Genomic DNA, 21,218 nt, shown 5'->3' on the forward strand with positions numbered 1-21,218 from the left:
TCCAGAGGGAAGACTAAGCCCACAGGACTGGCACAGCCTGCAGCAGAGTGAGGATGCGGCAGGACTCACTCTGGGGCTCCCAGCTCTGCCTGGAGGCAGGACTAGGTGCCCCTGAGGAGCTGGAGAGTCTCTGGGGAGATGTTTGAGACAAGGCTCACCAGGCAAATAAATAAAGTTCAAGTTTTTACCTGCTGAATCCTAGCCTTGGAAGGGTAGGGGAAGAAGTAAACTTGGGGCCCAGGGTCACCTTTGCTTACCCCCCCCCCCCCAATCTGCCTCTCCTCCTCGCGTGGGAGGTGCTAAGTCCTGAGGACCCTGGGCCCAATGTGAAGTAGAGCTAGTTCCTCTCTGGACCCAGCGGGCACCAGGTTCACATTTTGGGTGACTGCCAAAGGGGTGGGAGCAGCGGGGCGTGCAGGGATTGGCTGACTCGGCCAAGCCTCGCCTCTTCCAGTTCAGAGGTTGGCCAGGATCAAAGACCTCCCGAAGGAGAGCAACGAGGTCGTGCGGGAACAGGTGATCCGGACCGAAGGTGACAGGCTGAGGTTGTGGGAGTTGCGGCTCCTTGCCCAGGGGTGGGAAAGGGCGCTGGCCCTTGTAACTGGAGCCGTCCCTGGCATTCATTTTGGAAGTTTCTTCATTAGTCTTTTTCTTTCTTACTTCTCCCTCTCCGCCTTTCTCTACCTGTCTCTCTCCCTCTCTGTGTCTCTGTCTCCCTCTTCCTCTGTATGCCCTAGGTCTCCTCTCCCTCCTGAGCCCCCATTGGCTCATCTCTGAGCCCTCCCTGCCCTGTCAACAACACTCACCTGCCCCTCTCTGTCCCTGTGCTTCATATCCTTGGCCCTCTCCCTGTTTGTAAGCTGGTCTCTGCCCTGAGCTCACCATTTCCGCCCCTGTCCTGGACCTTAGGAGCTCACCCTCTGTCTTCCCTGCAGGATGCGGCAGCTGAGCCTGTCCTGGCTGGGTCTGGGGCCAGTGGCAGCCTCCCCTTGGCAATTCCTGCTGCTGCTGGGTGCCTCCTGGCTCCTGGCCCGCTTCCTGTCCTGGACCTATGCTTTCTATAACAATTGTTGCCGCCTCCGATGTTTCGCACAGCCCCCAAAGCGGAACTGGTTTTGGGGTCACCTGGGCCTGGTGAGTGTGGACATCAGGACAAGTCTGGGGTATCAGGGTGGTTGGGAATGGGGTTTAGAGGTTGGAGTGGGGTCTAGAGCAGCAGGAAAGTGAGGGAGCCCTCTCCACACTCCCCCACCAGGTCTCTCCCTCTCTGTGCAGTCATTCCCCAGACCTTTCTTGTTCTCACCTTTCCTTGCCCCAAGCCTGCTGTGGATCATGTTCCTGCCTGTCTTTACCCATCAGTGCACCTCTGAGGGTGGGCTGCACAGAGCCAGGTCCCGGAGTCCCCACAATCTCACTGCTGGGCTTAAGGCCCCCTCAAGCTCCACTCCCTGCCTGGACTATCTCTGCAGGCCTCAGGCCAGTGTCTGCTCCTCTCTGGGCCTCTGCTTCCCCAAAGGAATGAACTATGCCCTCTGCCATCCCTTCCCCCTACGCGGGCACGGCAAGGCCAGCGGAGAGGTGTGGGTAGTCTCTTCTCTTCCTGTTGCTAGGCACTGTTCTTATCTTGCCTTCCATTCTCTAGATAGAGAGTGGGCCCTATTGCCCAACTTAGATCAAAGTTGACCAGTTCACCTTAACGAAGGAATCACTCTGGCCTCTGCCCTCAAGGCCAAACTTCCTGCCCCCTCCCCTATTTCTAACCATATCCCCAGAGGCTTTTTGTCCATGCTGCATCCACCCCCTATTGCCACAATCACACTTTGGACTTTGTTGTCACCCATAAAGTCACTACCTCCAAAGCCACTGACCTGAGTGTTGCGTCCTCTGACCTGAGCCCCCTCTTCCTTCCAGCTCCTTTTTCTTCTTCTTCCATCTTAGACCCGCCAGGATGTCTATTCCCTTCTACGTCCCAGTCCAACAGCTTCCTACTGACCCCACTTCCTTGGATGTATTTAGCTTTGATTCCAGCCTTTGCATGTGGGCTGAACTCTCTTGCCAACTGAGCTTTCCTTCGTGGCCCTTTGGAACACATTTACCTGTTTGAGCTCAACCACCACATCTTCTGAGCTGTTCTTCACAATGATGTTAGAGAAGGTCATGAAACAGCAAAAGGGTGACAGCTAAATCCTCACCTGCCCTCCTCCAGTTCACCCCAATCTGCATGAACCCTCCCATTTACTTGCTCTGCTCTCCTCTTGTGGACAAAGACTTGTCTTCACTCATTGTCCATTCCCCCTGCTTGACCCTCACCTGTTCTAGTCTGACTCACCCAACCATGCTCCTGTGAGATGCATTTGAACTCCAGGTCCCTAAATCCCATCTTGTCCACCTCCAAGTAGCTCTCTGACCTTGCTCACTGCTCTGTCATCTTGGAAACTCCTTTTTCTCTTGGTTCCAGGACAAGACCCTGCCCTAGTCTTTTTCTACCTCCCTGTGACTCCTCTGTCTCCAGCCTCAGCTTTCCATATGGGGATCTCCTCCTTCACCCCACCTTTTTATATGGGGATCCCCCAGAGTCCTAACCCTCCTCTCTCTCCTGTCTATCCTAAGGCCACCTCTTTACCCAGGGCTCCAGCTCCTTAGTAGACCATCAGCATAAGTGAAGTCCGAGGCCGTGTGTCCAGCCCCTTCCACCCCTCCTCACAAGGGATTTTTTTTTTTTTTTTTTTTTTTTTTTGGTGGCAGAGACAGAGAGAGTCAGAGAGAGGGACAGATAGGAACAGACAGACAGAAGGGAGAGAGATGAGAAACATCAATTCTTCGTTGTGGCTCCTTAGTTGTTCATTGATTGCTTTCTCATATGTACCTTGACTGGGGGGCTACAGCAGACCGAGTGAGTGACCCCTTGCCAGCAACCTTGGGCTCAAGCTGGTGAGTCTTGCTCAAACCAGATGAGCCCGCGCTCAAGCTGGCGACTTCAGGGTCTCGAACCTGGGTCCTCCCCATCCCAGTCCAACGCTCTATCCACTGCACCACCGCCTGGTCAGGCTCACAAGGGGATTTTATAAATGCCTTATTCCCAAGTTGGAATCAGAAACCACAGCTCCATCCCCAACCCTGCCCTGTCCTCGGTCTAGGTCATCTTTCCAGTTGTCCACATCCCATACTTTAGGGTCCCCTGGTGCTGCCATCTTTGGCCCCATCATCTTTCTCTGGAAGCCTCTCCCAAGCTCCCTGTCTGGTCTCCTCATTTCAGCTCTTGTTCCCTATCATCCTTTCTCTCTCTCTACTTGTCTCTCTCTCTCACTCTTACATTTTCTATTGATTTGAGAGAGAATAGGAGAGAGAAAGAGAAGCATCACTTGTTCTACTTAGTTGTTCCATTTGGTGTGTACTCATTGATTGTTTCTTGTATGTGCCCTGACCAGGGATTGGCTCCATTACTACAGCACACCAGGACAATGCTTTATCCACTTAGCCACTGAGCCAAGGCTCATCCTCTCTCTCTTTAGCCTTGGAAAGATTTTTCTGAAATTTAATTTAGATCATGCATCTTCTTGGCTAAAAACTGTTTGATGACTGCCTATTGCTCTGTAGATCAAGACTAAATGTTGCCTGCCTTTGCCAACCCCACCCACACCTGGGGCACTTAGAACTTCTGCTTTATTGCCGCAATGAGCCAAACCCATCCTACCCCAGGGCCTTTGCTGATACTGCTCTTTTGACTGGAAGCACTTCTTTTCCTATGGTTACCTCATGGATTCCTCCTTATCCTCCCATTTTCAGCTTCCTTTTAGAAACTGTCCTTGACTCTCAGACTTTGACTTCTAACCTGGCCTTGCTCACATTTAAACAATTAATTGTCCAATTATTTGTTTATTATTCATCTCTGCCATTAGGTAGTGTCACTACTAGATAGGGGGTAGACACACTATCTAAAGTGCCCATGCCAGGAGCTGATATACAGTAGGCACTTAATAAATGTTTGCTGATGTCACGGTGGAGGCCATGTTCTAGGCCTGGGTGAACTTACAGTCACCTCCCTGGTCATCCAAAGCCAAAGGGATGAGTGAACAGCTCCTCTCCTCCCTTCCCCCTGACTAGCTTATCACAGAACAAGATGTCCTAAGGTCATCACAGAACAGAAGGTCCGAAGCTCATCATGAGGTTGGCTAGATCCTGGGTCTTGGAATGATCTCAGCAAGCCCTGGAGGTGGAGAGAATGTTATAAAGTTACTGCAGTTCTGACTCCTTTTTTTTTTTTTTTTTAATTTTTAGAGAGGAGAGAGAGAGAGGGAGAGAGAGAAGACAGAGAGGGAGAGAGAGGAGAGAGAGACAGAGAGAGAGAAGGGGGGAGGAGCTGGAAGCATCAACTCCCATATGTGCCTTGACTAGGCAAGCCCAGGGTTTCGAACTGGCGACCTCAGCATTTCCAGGTCGACGCTTTATCCACTGCACCACCACAGGTCAGGCCAGTTCTGACTCCTGTTAAGGGCTTGGGCAAGGAAGATGGCCAGTGGTCGTAAGCACTCTTTCCTCCTCCAGTTCGTCTTGCTGTATGACAGTTGAGTCTCTTCCTCTTTGAAGCAATTTCATTAAGTGTCTCAGGATTCTTGAAGAGCAAAGAATGGGTCATAAAGAGAAAACAACTTATATCATCTTCCTGGAGCACCTGGGCTATTTGTCAGTCTCTGGTGGGGCATTCCAAGGGCCTGGAGCGGATGCCTCTCCTGGAGGTAATCCACCCTTCTTCCCCTTTTGGGGGACGCAGATTCAGTTTCTCATTTGTAAATGGTATGATTAATGGGCATATCCATAGCTTCAGGAGAGATAGGTAGATAGACAGGACACACTATAAGAGATGATAGATGATACATAGATAGATAATAGAAAATAAGATGATGGATGGAAAGATGATTAGATGATGAATGAATGGATAGATAGATATACAGATGACTATGATATATGGATAAATGATAGGTAGATGAATAAACAGATAAATTATGGATAGATGAGAGGTGATAGATGAATTGATTGATTGATATACAGATGATATATAGATAATTGATAGACTGATAAATAGACATAGATAGTTGATAGATAGATGATAGATAGATGATGGATAGATGGGAGGATATACATATATATAGTACACACAATAGATGTGTGAACATCTGTGTATGTACTTTTTTTACTTCCTCTATTTACCTGTCTCTCTGTGTTCTGTGTCTCCTTCACTCTTTCTGTTTCTCTCTTTCTCTGTCCTTATTTCTCTGTCTATCTCTCCAATTCCACAACTGTGTCTTCTTATCTCCATATCCTCCATGGTTCCCCAGTGCCCTTGGAATCAGTCCCTTGCCTCTACCCACTCTTGATGCCCTGTTTGGTCCGCTCTCCTCTCTGCCTGTTGTCTGCCTCTCACTCATGTCACTCTAGTTGCACTGCACACCTTCCTGCTGCTCATAGCCAGGTGCTGGCCCTACAGGTGGTAGGCCTTTGAGTGGGCTATTGCTTTCCATCTATTCATTATCTATTATCTATCTATCTATCTATCTATCTATCTATCTATCTATCTATCTATCTAATCTATCTAATCTATCTCCTAAAGATACAGAGAGGTAAATAGAGTGGGGGGGGCAGGGAGAGGCATATAAGTAGATTGACACACAAAAATACAGAGACCAACAGAGAGAGGCTAACTTAGTGAGGTGGAGACAGAGCACTAAGTAATCCAGTCAGAAAGAGTTCGAAGTGGGTGTGGTGGGTAGGGGGGTACAGTGGGCATTTGTAGTATCTGAGGCCCCTGCCAGGCCTTGCCTCATCCCCATCCATTCCCAGGTGAAGATCAATGAGGAGGGCTTGCGGCTTATTGAGGAACTGAGCTACCAATTCCGTGACGTGCACCTTTGGTGGGTTGGGCCCTTCTACCCCGTCCTGAGGCTGGTCCACCCTAAGTTCATTGCTCCCCTGCTCCAAGCCCCAGGTATTTCTCCCAGGAGCTCCCAACCCGTTTCTTCTTTGCCTTTGCTCCCAGCCTTTCCCACCCCTGGACAGACCAGGTTGAGCAGGCGAATGGGCAATGTTGACAGAGACTATGGCTAGGACACTAACCTGCTCAGTGACTGGGAAGGTCCCTGGATCTCTCTACTTCCCTAAATCTCTTTCAGTTTTGAGTGGTGGAAAGGGATCTATTGATTGAAAAGCTCAGCAAGGGTTGTCTTCAGGCATGGCTGGATCTAAGCCTTCAATTGGAAATTTGTCTTCATCTCATGTGTTCTTCTGTGCCAGCCTTCCTCTCATGCTGGTGAAAAAGAGTCCCAGAGCTCAACGGCCACTGAAAAGTGTGCTCATTTCCCATGGACCCAGGAAAAATTGCAGGATTCCTTAAACTGATCTGGCCTGAGTCACAGGGACCAGTTCCTTGTCTAATCATTGTGACTTGATTGCCAAGGCTCAGGGTCATATTCTTAGCTCTGGAGTAGAAGATGGTTTGGCATGGTCATTCCTAACTGCTTGAGTAGAGGAGGAATGGGGTGCTGGTTCCAGGAGAAAGGGATGGATGCTGGACAGGCAAGTACCAGATGTCCATCCATCAGCATCCTTGCTAGGTGGGCATTTCTTAGGTGAGGAAACTGAGGCTCAGAGGGGCATAGCAGCTCCTCCAGACTGCAGAGCATGCTGAAGCTTTCCTCTTAGTTCTGTATATTCTCAGCTGCCCTACCTGCCTCTGATGGGAGGAACCTTAAGCTGGAAGGCAATTCGGGATGGGAAGACAGATGGCCAGAGAACTGTGAGAGAAGATCCACCAGACCTCAGGTTGGTTAACTGTGTCTGGTTGGCAGATCTTCATGGTGAGTGGAGCTTAGTAACCAGGAGGGGCAGCATCCTCTGGTTTCTTTAAGGACAAAGGAGCCTCTGACCTAAGCACATAATGCTGTGTATAAGGTGGAGGAGAACACTGAGAAAGTCTGGGTCACACCTGAGCTATGTCTGGGACATTAATGGGACCGTATTTAAGTCCTGTCTGGGGCTTATTAATGGGACATGCTGAGGCCATGTCAGATTGCCTTTGTATCCATTTCAGAGCATGCTGTCAGGGTATATCATGCATGTTGGAGCCATGTTAGGACATGTTAACACACGTTGAGGTCATGTCCTAGTCCCTATAAAGGCATTTCATCAAGCGCTGGACTGTGCTTGGGTGTATAGAACATGTTGGATCATATAGGAGCCACGTGAAGACATGCTGGGCACGCTGTGCCACGTTGGGGTGTGTCTAAGCATGCAGGGGCGTGTCTTTGGGCTCTGCTGTTGCTCTGCTCTGTGTTGTAGCCTGGTCTGACCCCCCGCACCTCCCCGCTCCTTGTTGTTTACTCTGCCCTTATTTCATTTCTGTTATGCTGGGCTTGGAGGGGGAATACAGACTCCTGGCTGGGAGCCTCCTCCACCCACCAAAAGTTCTCCTTTCTTCTCCATGGCCCTTGATGGTCCTCATTTATGTCAGCCGCCGTTGCACCCAAGGACATGTTTTTTTACAACTTCATGAAGCCCTGGCTGGGTGAGTAACTGTGGATGAACAGGTTTGGGGAAAGCCTTCGGGGCCCAGGGGAAGGCACTGCCCTTGCCCACTCCCCATGGCTGCCTCTACTAGGGGATGGGCTTCTGCTGAGTGCTGGTGAGAAGTGGAGCCACCACCGCCGCCTGCTGACACCTGCCTTCCACTTTGACATCCTGAAGCCCTATATGAAGATTTTTAACAAGAGTGCAGACATTATGCATGTGAGTTTTTTAAATCCTGGGTCCCAGGTGAAGCCTTGGGAAAGGGGGCGTGGCCTCACACACATAACATCTGGAGTCCTGGCTCTGTTGGATGGCTTTGGGTCCACTGTATTTCCTCTCTAAGACTCTGTTTCTTCATCTGTAAAATTGAGGTAATAATCCCTTTTAAATGGTAGTCAAGATGATGTAATTAGATCATGTTTCTGGCAGCAGTGCTCAGAAGGCTTTAATTTCTAGTCTGCTCACTGAAGCCCTCTAAATTCAAGATGGTAATGATAAAGATTGAATAGTAGTTCTTTCTGCATAACAAACCACCTTAATACTCATGGGCTTGGAAAAATTAGTATTTGTTATTGCTTTGGAGGTAATGGATCAGTCGAGCAGTCCTTCTTGTCTTGGCTGAAATCACACAATCTGTGGTCATGGCTGGGTTCAGGAGACAGCTCTGCTGATCCAGGCTCAATTCTGTCACATGTTTGGGGCTTGACTAGCTGGTGACTGGTCTAGGATGGCCTTGGTCGTACAACTGGACTTCTGTATTTGTCTTTCATTTTCTAGCCTGGGCTCACTTGCATGGTGGAGACTACATTCCAAGAGAATGATCAGAAACATGTAGTGCCCTTGAAGCCTAGTTTCAGAATTAGCACGCCATCATTCCCATCTTCTATTGGCTGATGCAAGTCCTACATCCAGCTCTGAGTCAAGAGGTGGATAAAGAGGTCCCACCTCCTAATGGAAGAACTGCAGTGTCTCATTGCAAAGGATGAGGATATAAGGAGGGACAAAGAAATGGAAACATTTTTGCCATCACCTAGCACTGTGATAATGATGAAGATGATGTTGATAGCTAACAGTTACTTAGCACTTACTTACTGTATGCCTAAAACGATGTGCCAGTTCCATGGCATATGTTGTATAATTTAATTTTAACAACCCTACAAGGTGGAGATGATTATTATTGCCACTTTACAGATGTAAAAGAAGGTCAGAGAGGTTAGGGAGCTTGCCCAAGTTGACACAGCTAGTAGGTGAGCTATGAGTGGTGGATCAGGAATTTTAACCTAGTTTGTCTGACTGGAAAAGTGGTTGCCTTAATTTTACTTAAGCTTTGACAAATGGGTCCTAGAAGAGGTCAATGACCTTGACCCCAAGCCTCCTGACTCCCAGCCATGGGTTCTTCATGTCTTAAAAGTAACAGATTCAATCCCCACTCAAGCCTAATCTTCTCTGGGCATGAGTGCTTGGGACAGAGGACCAAGAAGCAGGGTTTGGGGGAGTCCACCCAGGTGGTTAGGAATGGGGAAGGGCTCAGGGAAGCCCCAGCACTGTTTCCTTCTCTGTCCAGGCCAAGTGGCAGCGCCTGGCCTCAGAAGGCATCACCCGTCTGGACATGTTTGAACACATCAGCCTCATGACCCTGGACAGTTTGCAGAAATGTGTCTTCAGTTTTGACAGCAATTGCCAGGAGTGAGTCTCTGCCTGTAGCCTGGGAACATGAGTCACAGGCCCAAGGGAGTAGATGGAGGGTGGACTGAGCAGGGCAATCATAAGGGCTTTCCTGGAGAAGGTGGGTCAGAGCTAGGCATTTAAGGATGAAGCTGGGGAATAACAAAAAGCAATCCCTTCAGGTAAGTAGAAATGTTTGATAAAGACCAGGAGAATAGAATGAGCAGGTGTGTGCAACAATGAGGAGACATCTTAGAAATGAGATTGGAGGGTTTAGCAGGAGCTGGATCTTATTTATATTTATTTATTTATTTATTTTTTATAGGGACAGAGAGAGAGTCAGATAGAGGGATAGATAGGGACAGACAGGAACGGAGAGAGATGAGAAGCATCAATCATCAGTTTTTCATTGCGACACCACAGTTGTTCATTGATTGCTTTCTCATATATGCCATGACCGCGGGCCTTCAGCAGACTGAGTAACCCCTCGCTCAAGCCAGTGACCTTGGGTCTAAGCTGGTGAGCTTTTTGCTCAAGCCAGATGAGCCCGCGCTCAAGCTGGCGACCCCGGGGTCTCGAACCTGGGTCCTTCTGCATCCCAGTCCAATGCTCTATCCACTGCGACATCACCTGGTCAGGCAGGAGCTGGATCTTAATGATATTCAAGAGCTAGGCAAAGAGGTATGAACTATATCCTGAGGTTTCCAGGGAGCTGTGGAAGACATTAAAATATATGAGGGGTGTCGTCAGAGCTGAGCTTAGACACCTGAGTAGAGAGATGATTGACTCAGGATGCAAGGAGACCAGGACTGAGTTTGGTCAGGAGAAAATGGGCATATTTGAGAAAAACTGAGGAAGAATGGGCAGGAGCAGATATTGCGTAGGAGAGAGAGAGGAGATGAGCATGATTCCTGAGCTTTGTCCTGGGGTCTAGGACATGAGGCAGCTTGTAGAGATAGAAGCAGGTTTGCAGGGCATCCTTTTCTGGATTGAATGTGTTCCTGGGTTCTGGCTGGGAGGGCTTCCCAGGATTTCATGTGTGTTAAGGAGCTGTTTCTGGCTTGGTGCTGCAGGAAGCCCAGCGAATATATTGCCGCTATCTTGGAGCTCAGTGCCCTCGTGACAAAACGGTCCCAGCAGATATTCTTGCACACGGACTTCCTGTACTACCTCACCCCTGATGGGAGGCGCTTTCGCAGGGCTTGCAACCTGGTGCACAACTTCACAGACGCCGTCATCCAGGAGCGCCGCCGCACCCTCATTAGTCAGGGTTCCCATGACTTTCTCAAAGCCAAGGCTAAGGCTAAGACTTTGGACTTCATTGATGTGCTCCTGCTCTCCAAGGTGGGCTTCTCTGGGATCTGAATTCAAGAGGTAGAATGGACCTTGATTTCAAATGTCAAATCGAAGAACTTAGTCTTGAAGCAGAGGGCACTGGAGAGCCATGAGGGTGCTTGAGAAAGGGAAGAATGGTCAGAAATAAGTCATAGACATGACTGTGTAGAAGGCTGTCTGGAAGGAGTAAACAGGAGGCAGGAGACCGGGGAGGAAACGTGTGGGGTGAGCTCTTGAGATGAGGAGGGAAGGATCCTGCTTGGATGGTGGAGCTTCAGGGACTGTTTCAGGTTAGGCATTGGCACCCTCACAGCCCGCGTGATTTAAGGCATCTTGCACTTTCTCAAGGATGAAGATGGGAGGAAGCTGTCAGATGAGGATATCCGAGCTGAGGCTGATACCTTCATGTTTGAAGGTGAGGGTCTCAGTGTGGGACTACAGAGGAGGTAGGGGTCTGTCTATCCCAGGGACTTGGAGGTGGGCCCTGCATCACCCCATCCCACCTTATCCTCCCCACCCTCCCTGAGGGCCTCGACATAAGGGTGCTTCCCACCCTCTGGTGCTGAAGCAGCCCAGAGACCCAAGCCTGTCTGACTTCCTTTCAGGCCACGACACCACAGCCAGCGGCCTCTCCTGGATCCTGTACAACCTCGCAAAGCACCCAGAATACCAAGAGCGCTGCCGGCAGGAGGTGATACAGCTTCTGGGGGACCGTGAGCCTAAAGAGATTGAATGGTGAGTGCTGGTTCTCATGGCCTCTTCCTGAGCCTGTCTCATTGGCTCTGCTCCTGAAACGGGGAGGGGAAAGATCTTTCTGTTGATTCTGCCACCCTATTAGTGGGAATGGAAACAGAGCCCAGAGGCAGGGTCTGATATCCAGCCTGGATAGCAGGGGAACATTTGCCAGCTTTTGGGACAGAAAGATCAGAGTGTCCACATTTATTGCCCTACTAATTTGTTATGTGATTTTAATAAAATCAGTTTCCTTTTCTCAGCACCACTTTTCTCCTCTGTCAAGCGTGTGTGTGTGTGTGTGTGTGTGTGTGTGTGTGTGTGTGTGTGTGAGAGAGAGAGAGAGAGAGAGAGAGAGAGAGAGAATCTCTTTCCATAGGACTGCGTGGAGAATTGACACACTGCATGTAGAACCTATGCCATCCAGCATGCATTCAATAGATGAACTTCTTCCCTCCCTTGCTCTTCTGCCTGAAGTTGCAATTTCCCCCCAAAAGATCCTACTTCCCTTAATTTTTGCTCTTTTTTCTAATTCCCACCTAATAGTCTATTCCAGAGATTCCCAAGAACTCTTTGGGGGTAAAAACTCATCCATCTTTTCATTCAGTAAACAGGTCCACACTGCCTACCCTTTCCCAATTCAGTGTCCAGTCTCATATGAGCCCTACCTGGGCAAGGCTGGGGCTGGAGGAAAGGAGGTGAGGCTGGATAGTGAAACAGCAAATCTGAGTTCACTTTATCTAGTGAAGAGTGCTCCCAGCCAGGGGGATAGCTTGTGCAAAGGCCAGTATGAAGCATGTAGGAGTGAGCCTGGCATGTTTGGAAGGAAGTAAAGGTGCCTGGATCCTGGTGACATTTATAGTGTGAAAAACCAGAGGGGCTCCCAGTGAGGCTGAATTGGTCATGGAAGCTCCCCTGGAGTGTTTGGAAACCAGATAAGAGTTTCAAAGGGTGTCACTGCAATTCTTTTGGGAAGTCAGTATGAACTAAAAGGTAAAAGCAGGCAGAGATGCTGCCATTAGGGTCTCATACTGTGCAGAAATGGTCAGGCAGTAGTGGCCATGGGCTTAGTCATTGGCTGGGGGCTGCTTGGGTGTGTCCTTGGTTTGAATGCTGCAGCAGGATCCAGAGAACCTACAGCTTTAGGCTGTTGGCTAGTTGTTCTCCTCTCAGCTACACAGCAGACTTTATGGAAGGGGAAGCCATGACTGACACAGAGCAATGGGGAGCCATGGGAGATGTTTGAGCAGGGGAAAGACAGGTCAAACATGAGCATTAGAAATATCTCTCTGTAACTATAGGGACAAACTGGAGGGTATAAGCTGGGGCCTGGGGTTCCAGGAGCCAAATTCTGGGCCAAGGGCTAAAGAATGGAAAGAAGATCTTAGAAAGAACAAGCACGTTGGAGGTAGTGTCCTCAACTTCAAGGCTTTGCTCGGCCCAGCAGTCCTGTGAGGTGGAGAGATGTTTTTCTTTCACCTTCAAAAACTTACACACTTGGTAAAAATTCAAATAGTACCAAATGATTTACAATAACTTTAAACCTTCCTCTTTTTTTCTCCCAGCTTTATTGAGATATAATGGACATATAATACTGTAAGTTTAAGGTGTACCATGTGATGATTTGATAGACGTGTATATTGCACAATGGCTACTATAAAGTTGGTTAACACACTCATCACTTTGTACAGGGAGTAGATGAGGATCTAATTCTTTTCATTTCCACACCACCAATTCTCTAAGTACCTCCTACCACAGCATCCATTGTCCGGGGCTTTGTGGGGCCTTCTTGACCAAATACTAAAATTTCACCTGTTCATGTGATCTCTGAGCTCTCTATTCTGTTCCATGGGTCTGTTTTTCTGTTCTTGCAACAATACCTCATTGGTTTTTTTCTTACTGTACTTTTGTGATGAGTCTTAATATATGATAGATTGAGTTCTTTTTCTTTGATCTTTTATTTTTAAATTGACCTAGCTCTTAATTCTTTCAAATTGAATAATGTAACCAAGTTCCAAGAAAACCTCAACTAGATTTTTATTGGATTGCATTGTAAATATTGATTAATTTAGATAGAATCGGCACTGTTGTATTAGGTCATCCGAACTTAGAGTGTGGAGTGGCTCTTACTTATTCAAATAACCTTCCAAGTTCATCAGAGATATATTTTTTGCTGTAAGGTAATTTTATAACTTAAAAAGCTTTTTATGCAAATGTACTAATGCTTTAAAGAATACTGTGCTGTGTTTTGCTCAGAAATGGTTCTAAAATACCAGCCTGCATTTCCTTCTAGCCACTTTGTGACTGACTGATTGATTGATTGCTTAGTTGGTTGATTTTTATGAGCAAGAGAGGGAGAGGAAGGGGGAAAAAGAGGGAGAAGCATTAATTTGTTGATTTTTTTCTCATATGTGCCCTGATGGGGGCTTGAACCAGCAACCTCGGCACTCCAAGGCCAATGCTCTACTCACTACGATACTGGCCAGAGCCGACTTTCTAATGTTTACACTTTTGGTTTGTCTGGAATTTATTTTGTTATAATGACGGTCAGAGTGAGGCGGGGAGAGGGTCTCCTGAGGCAGAAAGAGGACTGGGGTGGGGGTGGGGATACTCTGCTTTTGCTCTCTGGGTAACTGTTGGGGGCCCCTTAGGGACGACCTGGCCCAGTTGCCCTTCCTGACCATGTGCATCAAGGAGAGCCTGCGCCTGCACCCCCCAGTCACGGTCATCTCCCGCTGCTGTACCCAGGACATTATGCTCCCTGACGGCCGTGTCATCCCCAAAGGTGCTGGCAATGACAAGGGGAGGAGGGTGGTGGTCTCATCAGTGGGGACCTTGTTCTGACTACTCCCATCTCCCCCATAGGAAACATCTGCGTCATCAGCATCTTTGGGGCTCATCACAACCCATCAGTATGGCCGGACCCTAAGGTGTTGCCCCTTTCCATTTCCATCCTGAGACCTGGTGATGGGGTGGGATCTTGACCCGGGAAATCAGACACTCCTCCTCCATTGTATCCACACGTCTTTTCTGAGGGTGTCTGTATGTTCTGAGAAACTCAGAAACCCCATCCAGCAAGCCTGTCTCTCTTCACTCCCAGGTATACAACCCCTTCCGCTTCGACCCAGAAACACCCCAAAAGAGGTCACCTCTGGCATTTATTCCCTTCTCAGTGGGGCCCAGGTGAGTACAACTGGTGTCTGAAGCTGGGAAAGGATGTGGGTAGTGGGCCTCAAGGGATATTGCCAGCCTGCATGGGGTTCCCAGGCATTGTCGGGGCGCCCACTCCTTCCCGCCCACAGGAACTGCATCGGGCAGACGTTCGCCATGGCCGAGATGAAGGTGGTGGTCGCGCTCACGCTGCTGCGCTACCGCGTCCTGCCTGATGTGGAGCCACGCAGGAAGCCCGAGCTGATCCTGCGCACGGAGGAAGGACTTTGGCTGCGGGTGGAGCCGCTAAGCACAGGCCATCAGTGACCCTTCTCTGCCTGGCTTGTCCTTACACACCTCCCTTTGTAGGTTCCCAGAAGAAAAGACAAAAAACTGTGTTGTCACCGCTGCCCCAGCCTCCCAGAGAGCCAGCAGTGGGTGCTTGGGACCAGTGAGGACCCAGGGAGCGGGTGTGGCTGTGGGAGGGGTTCTGGTGTCTATGAGCCCTAGACTCTGACTGCCTCTCCTACCGACCTGACCTGGGTCCCTCGCTGATCAAGAGTTCTCCCAAAGCCCAATCATGGCTTGATAGTGCAAGTAATGGGGAATAATGGCAGATGTTTGAGCAGGAGAGGGACCAGGTTTAAGGGTGGACTTAAGGGGACATTTGAGACTCTGAGTCACACAGGAGAACCCACAGTGACACTACACTCTGGTCACCTGACTTCAGTTATGATCTCCTAATATATCTAACCTTTTCTCCCCTCAGAATCTTTCACAATGCTTCTATGATTACTATGTTACAATGTTTACTTAAACATAACAAGCCTGGTTGCATTATAGTTTGTGCCTGGTCTCTGTAATAACTTGATCTGTTCTTATCTGTTGTTTCTGCTGATTTTCATACATAGGGTCAGTGTTCTTGTGTGTCTAAAGTTATCTTTTACTGGATAATGACTATCATATTTGAGCAAAATATTTGTAGAATTTGGAGAAGACAGCATTCTTTAAGAGGAGGCCTGGGAAGCCTGCTGGTTGAAGATTATGCTAAATGAAGTTCAAGGTTTGCTATGCCCAAGGTTACTAAGGCAGTTTGAATCAATCTGAAATCACTTGCTGGTGATTTCTTTTTTTTTTTTTTTCTCTCTTTTTTTTTTTCTTTTTCAGAGACAGAGAGAGTCAGAGAGAGGGATAGATAGGGACAGACAGACAGGAACGGAGAGAGATGAGAAGCATCAATCATTAGTTCTTTGTTGTGACACCCTAATTGTTCATTGACCGCTCTCTCATATGTGCCCTGACCAGGGGGCTACAGCAGACTAAGTAACCCCTTGCTCGAGCCAGCGACCCTGGGCTCGAGCTGGTGAGCTCTTGCTGAAACCAGATGAGCCTGCGCTCAAGCTGGTGACCTCGGGGTCTCGAACCTGGGTCCCCCACATCCCAGTTTGATGCCCCACCCACCGTGCCACCACCTGGTCAGGCTGGTGATTTCTATTGTAACTTTTTGAGAGCTCCACTATGTGAGGAGAGTTTTATGATCACCCCTTTTTTCCCCCCACTGTAACACTGTTTTACCTTTAGATGTTCCTTGCAAAGGACTTGACCACTCTTTAGAATTTTTTTTTAAATCAAGTGAGAGGCAGAAAGGTGGAGAGGCAGACTCCTGTATGTACCCCAGCCAGGATCCCCCCGGCAACTCCCATATGGGGCTGATGTCCTGCCCATCTGGAGGCACTGCTCGGTTGCTCGGCAGCTGAGCTATTTTAGCACCTGAGGCAGGCCATGGAGCCACCCTCAGCGCCCAGGGCCAACTTGCTTATTCAAGCCATGGGTGTGGCAGGAGAAGAGGGAGAGAAGGGGAGGGATGGAGAAGCAGATGGTCATTCTCCTGTGTCCTGAAAGGATATCAAACCTGTTATTTCCACATGCCGGGCAACGCTGTACGGCTGAACCAATCAGCCAGGGCTGATAATTTTCCCTTTTTATGTAACCTTGGGCTTTGATTTTCCTCCCCAATTAGGAGGTAATCAAAATAGAGTTTCAGCCTGACCTGTGGTGGCGCAGTGGATAAAGCGTCAACCTGGAATGCTGAGGTTGCTGGTTCAAAACCCTAGGATTGCTGGGTCAAAGCACATATGGGAGTTGATGCTTCTAGCTCCTCTCCTGTTCTCTCTCTCTCTCTCTCTCTACTCCTTCTCTCCTCTCTAAAATGAATAAATAAAGTCTTTAAAAAAATTGAGTTTCACATTTTCTTGACTTGGAGAATGCTTGGAAGGCAAAAGTATAATTCATGTTCATTTATCTCTGGGTTTCTATTTTCATTTAATAGTGTCTTTGTAAGTCTCTATCATCTTTTCAGGTCATTTATTCATTTAAGAAACTGAAAAAGTAGCCAGCATTAAGAGCTGATTTTTAAAAGCTAAAAGTTTAATCCAAATAACCTAGTTTGCCATTAATGGAAACAAAGTCTCAATTGGGTATTAAATGGCCATGATACAATTGCTACTACATTCTTGGATGTGTTAAGAGTGATAATTTTCTTTAAGTGTTTAGAGTTCCAGACCACAAAAGCCCACATCCAATGACACACATTGGTTGTTTTGATAGTCAACAAGGTAGACTGTGTCAGAGACTGCTAATTGTGTATCCTGATATTGTTTATACCCTCTTAGAATTCCTAGTTTTTAGTTAGGTGAATGGCAGGCTGAAATACAAATAATTTTTTAGAGCTTTTCTTGAAGCTAGATTGATTAAATGGCTATGTCCTATCCCATATGAAGAAGTCAAAGATTATGTGGTCATTCTGGAGACCTTCCTTAAGAGAAACCTGGAACACTCTCTCTGCCCAGATTCTCCCCATTATTCTTCCTGCTACTTGAAAAAATGATGGCATAGCTGGGGCCCCATGTTGGATCATGAGAACAAAACTACTCTTTAAGGAAGGTGGAGCAGGTAACTAGAAGCAGAGTCAGATGAGCCTGGACCCACCACAGCCTGGGGTTGTGCTCTCTAGGCCACAATCCCAGTCTGCTATTTACTAGTTGTTTGGCTTGGGGACCATCATTTCTCTCTTTAAGCTTCCATTTACTTTAAATTGTAAATGCTTTATGTCCCTGTTATGGAGATTGAATAAGTAAGCGTGTGCAACACAATGGAGACATCTGGTAAGCTTCAGTCCCTAGTGAAAATTTCCTCCCTTTCCCTTCTTTTTGCATCACATTCCAAAATTTGAATTTTTTTAAAGTCATAAAAGTTAGGTTTTGGGAAATGTGGCAACCTGATGTTAAAAAAGCCCACAAAACTATCATTAGAAGATTCAGTAAAATTTAAGTATCTGTGGTTACATATGAGAAATTACAAGGGTCTTTGATGCATAGCTGGCCTGGAGTGTGAAGCGAAACACTGGGGGAAAAACACCAATACTTCTTCCCCCCAGAGAGGTATGACCTGCCTGGACTTTATTTTAACCTAGATGTTGCAGGAAATGGTCTCACAGGTCTGCAATAGTAAGAGGAAGATGGAAGGCGGGCAGGGCTCACATTTCCTTCAGCACTTGGATAGCGGCAGCCCCAGGACTTGCTCCCTCTGGCTTGGTGGTGGGGTGCCCCCCACACAAGTGTCAGAACATTTCAGGAGCCCACAATTTGGGAGCCAGCAGGCTTACTGGCTGCAAAATAAAACAACACAAAACCACTGCAACATGAAATGAGCAAATATTTAATATAATTGAAGCTGAAAATCATATCCTTTCTTTGCTTTTAGAATTCTTATTTAAAAATATTTTTCTTATTCCTCTAATGACACATCTTCTGAGCATGTGTGAGGCTCCCCCTGCTGTAAGTGGGCTGATCTTTATTCAGTGTATATGAGTGTGTGTGACTGAATGACAGTATACGTGTGACTGTGTGTACATTTGTGCAACTCTACACGTGTGCATTTCAACTCATCTGATTTTCACACCCACATTACTATTTCCCCAGTTTTTAGGTGAGAACACTGAGACACAAAGAGGTGAAGGGACCTGTCTCAATTTGCATGGCTATTCCTGGTTTGAATCCTTGCACTTGGAGTCCTTGTTCTGAACCACACTGTCCTCTGGCTTCTCTCATGGGCCTTATATATTCAGTCCTACTACATGCCAGTCACGGTGCTGAGCAATTTTCCTTTGAAAAATATAACGTACACCTGGCCTGTGGTGGCGCAGTGGATTGGAGCACTGACCTGAAGTGCTGGGGTTGCTGGTTCGAAACCCTGGGCTTGCTGGTCAAGGCACATATGACAAGCAACCGATGAAAAGCTAGAGTGAAGTGACTACTTCTCATCCCCCCCTTCTCTCTGTAAAATCAATAAATCAAATCTTAAAGCCTGACCAGGTGGTGGCGCAGTGGATAGAGCATCAGACTGGGATGCGGAGCACCCAGGTTCGAGACCCCGAGGTCACCAGCTTGAGCACGGGCTCATCTGGTTTGAGCAAAAACTCACCAGCTGGACCCAAGGTCGCTGGCTTGAGCAAGGGGTTACTTGGTCTGCTGTAGCCCCACATTCAAGGTACATGTGAGAAAGCAATCAATGAACAACTACGGTGTCGCTACGAAAAACTAATGATTGATGCTTCTCAACTCTCTCCGTTCCTGTCTATCTGTCCCTGTCTATCCCTCTCTCTGTCTCTGTAAAAAAATAAAATAAAATAAATAAAGACATCACAATGTTTAAAAAAAATCTTAAAAATATATATATATATATAAAGTACAATTACCAGTGGTAGAGCATCGGCCTGGCGTGCAGGAGTCCTGGGTTCGATTCCTGGCCAGGGCACACAGGAGAAGCATCCATCTGCTTCTCCACCCTCCCCCTCTCCTTCCTCTCTGTCTCTCTCTTCCCCTCCCGCAGCCAAGGCTCCATTGGAGCAAAGTTTCCCCGGGCGCTGAGGATAGCTCTGTGGCCTCTGCCTCAGGCACTAGAATGGCTCTGATTGTGGCAGAGCTACGCCCCAAGATGGGCAGAGCATCGCTCCCTGGTGGGCATGCCAGGTGGATCCCGGTCGGGTGCATGCAGGAGTCTGTCTGACTGCCTCCCCGTTTCTGGCTTCGGAAAAATACAAAAAAAAATTAAATAAAATAAAGTACAATTACATATGTTAATAATTATAATTTAAACCACCAGGCAGGCTTTCTATAAGAAAAAGAAACAATTGGTAAGTGTAGACATTTAAAGTAGAAAATGTTCCTCTCTCTCCCCTTCCTATTCCAGGGATTGTTCTTTCAGATTTCGCTGTGCCTGAGCCACCACCCATGAACACCCACGTGACTGGCTTGCTTCGGATTTCCACCCCTTTGGGGAATGTAACTGTCAGGGCCTGGCAGCTACCTCAGATGAAATAAATGAAGAGCATGGAAGAAGGGGCCATTTACAAAGGTGTGAGCAGGGCCAAGGGACACCATCAAGGCTAGGGCAGCATCTGGAGGCCAGCATTATCTGAGAGCTGACACCACTCCCGGTTGATGGGATCAGGGAACAAGCTTTTCCTGGAATCCAGAGGGAGTATCTATAACTGAACATGAAGGTAACCTTTGGCGGAGGACAGATGTCATTCCCCTAGTCCTCTCTGATTGCCTGCAGTGGCCTCCCACTGACCAAACACTATCTTATTGACTCAAAGAGACTGAAGGTAGGTAGTTGGCCAAAGACACATAATGTAGTCCATTGGCGCAAGCTGGGTCAATGTCAGTTGCACATGTACCCTAGACGAATAGTCATTCTGCCCCTCTGAACCCAGGACATCCCCTTGCAAGCTGGTTAAGCAGATACCCAAGTGGGGAGCAAAATTTTCTCTCCTTCTGCAGTCTTCTCTGCTCCTTTTGAACAACATCCTTGGAATCCCTGTTGGTTTTTGGATGAGAAATACCCTTTTTCCCTCCATGAGAATGGTTTCTGTAGACCTTCCTAGGGTGTTCCCCTTCTGAGTGTGGGGAAGTCAGCCTACTTTTCAAAACTGGCACCATGCAACCAATCCCATCCAGAAGAAGTTTATGCCAACTATTGTGGGTTCTCAGGACTTTGTTGAAGTTGCTCTTGCACCTTATTTTCCCCCAAACCAGCTTTTTTTTTTTTATAATAATTATTTTTTATTTTTCTGAAGTTGGAAACAGGGAGGCAGTCAGACAGACTCCTGCATGCGCCCGACCAGGATCCACCCGGCATGCCCACCAGGGGGCGATGCTCTGCCCATCTGGGGCGTCACTCTGCCGCAACCAGAGCCATTCTAGCGCCTGAGGCAGAGGCCACAGAGCCATCCTCAGCGCCCGAGCCAACCTTGCTCCCATGGAGCCTTGGCTGCGGGAGGGGAAGAGAGAGACAGAGAGGAAGGAGAGGGGGAGGGGTGGAGAAGCAGATGGGTGCTTCTCCTGTGTGCCCTGGCCGGGAATCGAACCCGGGACTCCTGCATGTCAGGCTGACGCTCTACCACTGAGCCAACTGGCCAAGGCTAGCAATACCATTTTAAAGAGGAAAAATCAGGCCTCTTACCCCCTCCTTTCTGTGGAGAAAGGAAAGAGAAGAATGAAGGAGGAAGGGCTTGCAAGGGTAACTGGGTCAGATAAGTCAAAATTTAACTACAGAGCAAGGAAGATGGAACTTATCTGAGAATCCCTTCACTTCTCTTTCTTAAAAACCTTAAAAAATATGTTTATGTACCTTAATTAAGAATTCCTACATTCTGACTCACCCTCTCATCCTAAAGTCATGAGAGTATACTTCTAGACCAATGGTTTTCAAAC

At 47.9% G+C, this 21,218-nt stretch overlaps 1 protein-coding gene and 1 non-coding gene across 4 annotated transcripts; one reads left to right on the top strand and one right to left on the bottom strand.

Annotated features, from left to right (window-relative positions):
- Positions 1–467: 467 nt before the first annotated feature.
- On the top strand, positions 468–15,284 carry LOC136380577 (cytochrome P450 4F3-like). Of its 3 annotated transcripts, none has more exons than XM_066348537.1 (13): positions 468–516; positions 936–1,134; positions 5,839–5,983; positions 7,505–7,558; positions 7,652–7,779; positions 9,125–9,246; positions 10,299–10,569; positions 10,909–10,975; positions 11,166–11,295; positions 13,944–14,077; positions 14,158–14,222; positions 14,393–14,475; positions 14,595–15,284. In XM_066348537.1, exons 2-13 carry the CDS (start codon positions 937–939, stop codon positions 14,767–14,769), a joined length of 1,572 nt encoding a protein of 523 aa, XP_066204634.1. In that variant the 5' UTR covers positions 468–516; position 936; the 3' UTR covers positions 14,770–15,284. The 3 variants fall into 3 exon arrangements, with proteins under 3 accessions (XP_066204634.1, XP_066204643.1, XP_066204653.1); XM_066348546.1 differs by lacking the exon at positions 468–516 and adding an exon at positions 521–545; XM_066348556.1 differs by lacking the exons at positions 468–516; positions 5,839–5,983 and having other exon boundaries at positions 943–1,134.
- Positions 15,285–20,851: 5,567 nt separating this feature from the next.
- TRNAV-GAC (transfer RNA valine (anticodon GAC)) lies at positions 20,852–20,927 on the bottom strand. Its single transcript has one exon. It is a non-coding gene; the product is annotated as a tRNA-Val (tRNA).
- Positions 20,928–21,218: the final 291 nt, after the last annotated feature.

This window comes from Saccopteryx leptura, chromosome 1, assembly GCF_036850995.1.
Source record: "Saccopteryx leptura isolate mSacLep1 chromosome 1, mSacLep1_pri_phased_curated, whole genome shotgun sequence".
NCBI classification, from domain to species: Eukaryota; Metazoa; Chordata; class Mammalia; order Chiroptera; family Emballonuridae; genus Saccopteryx; species Saccopteryx leptura.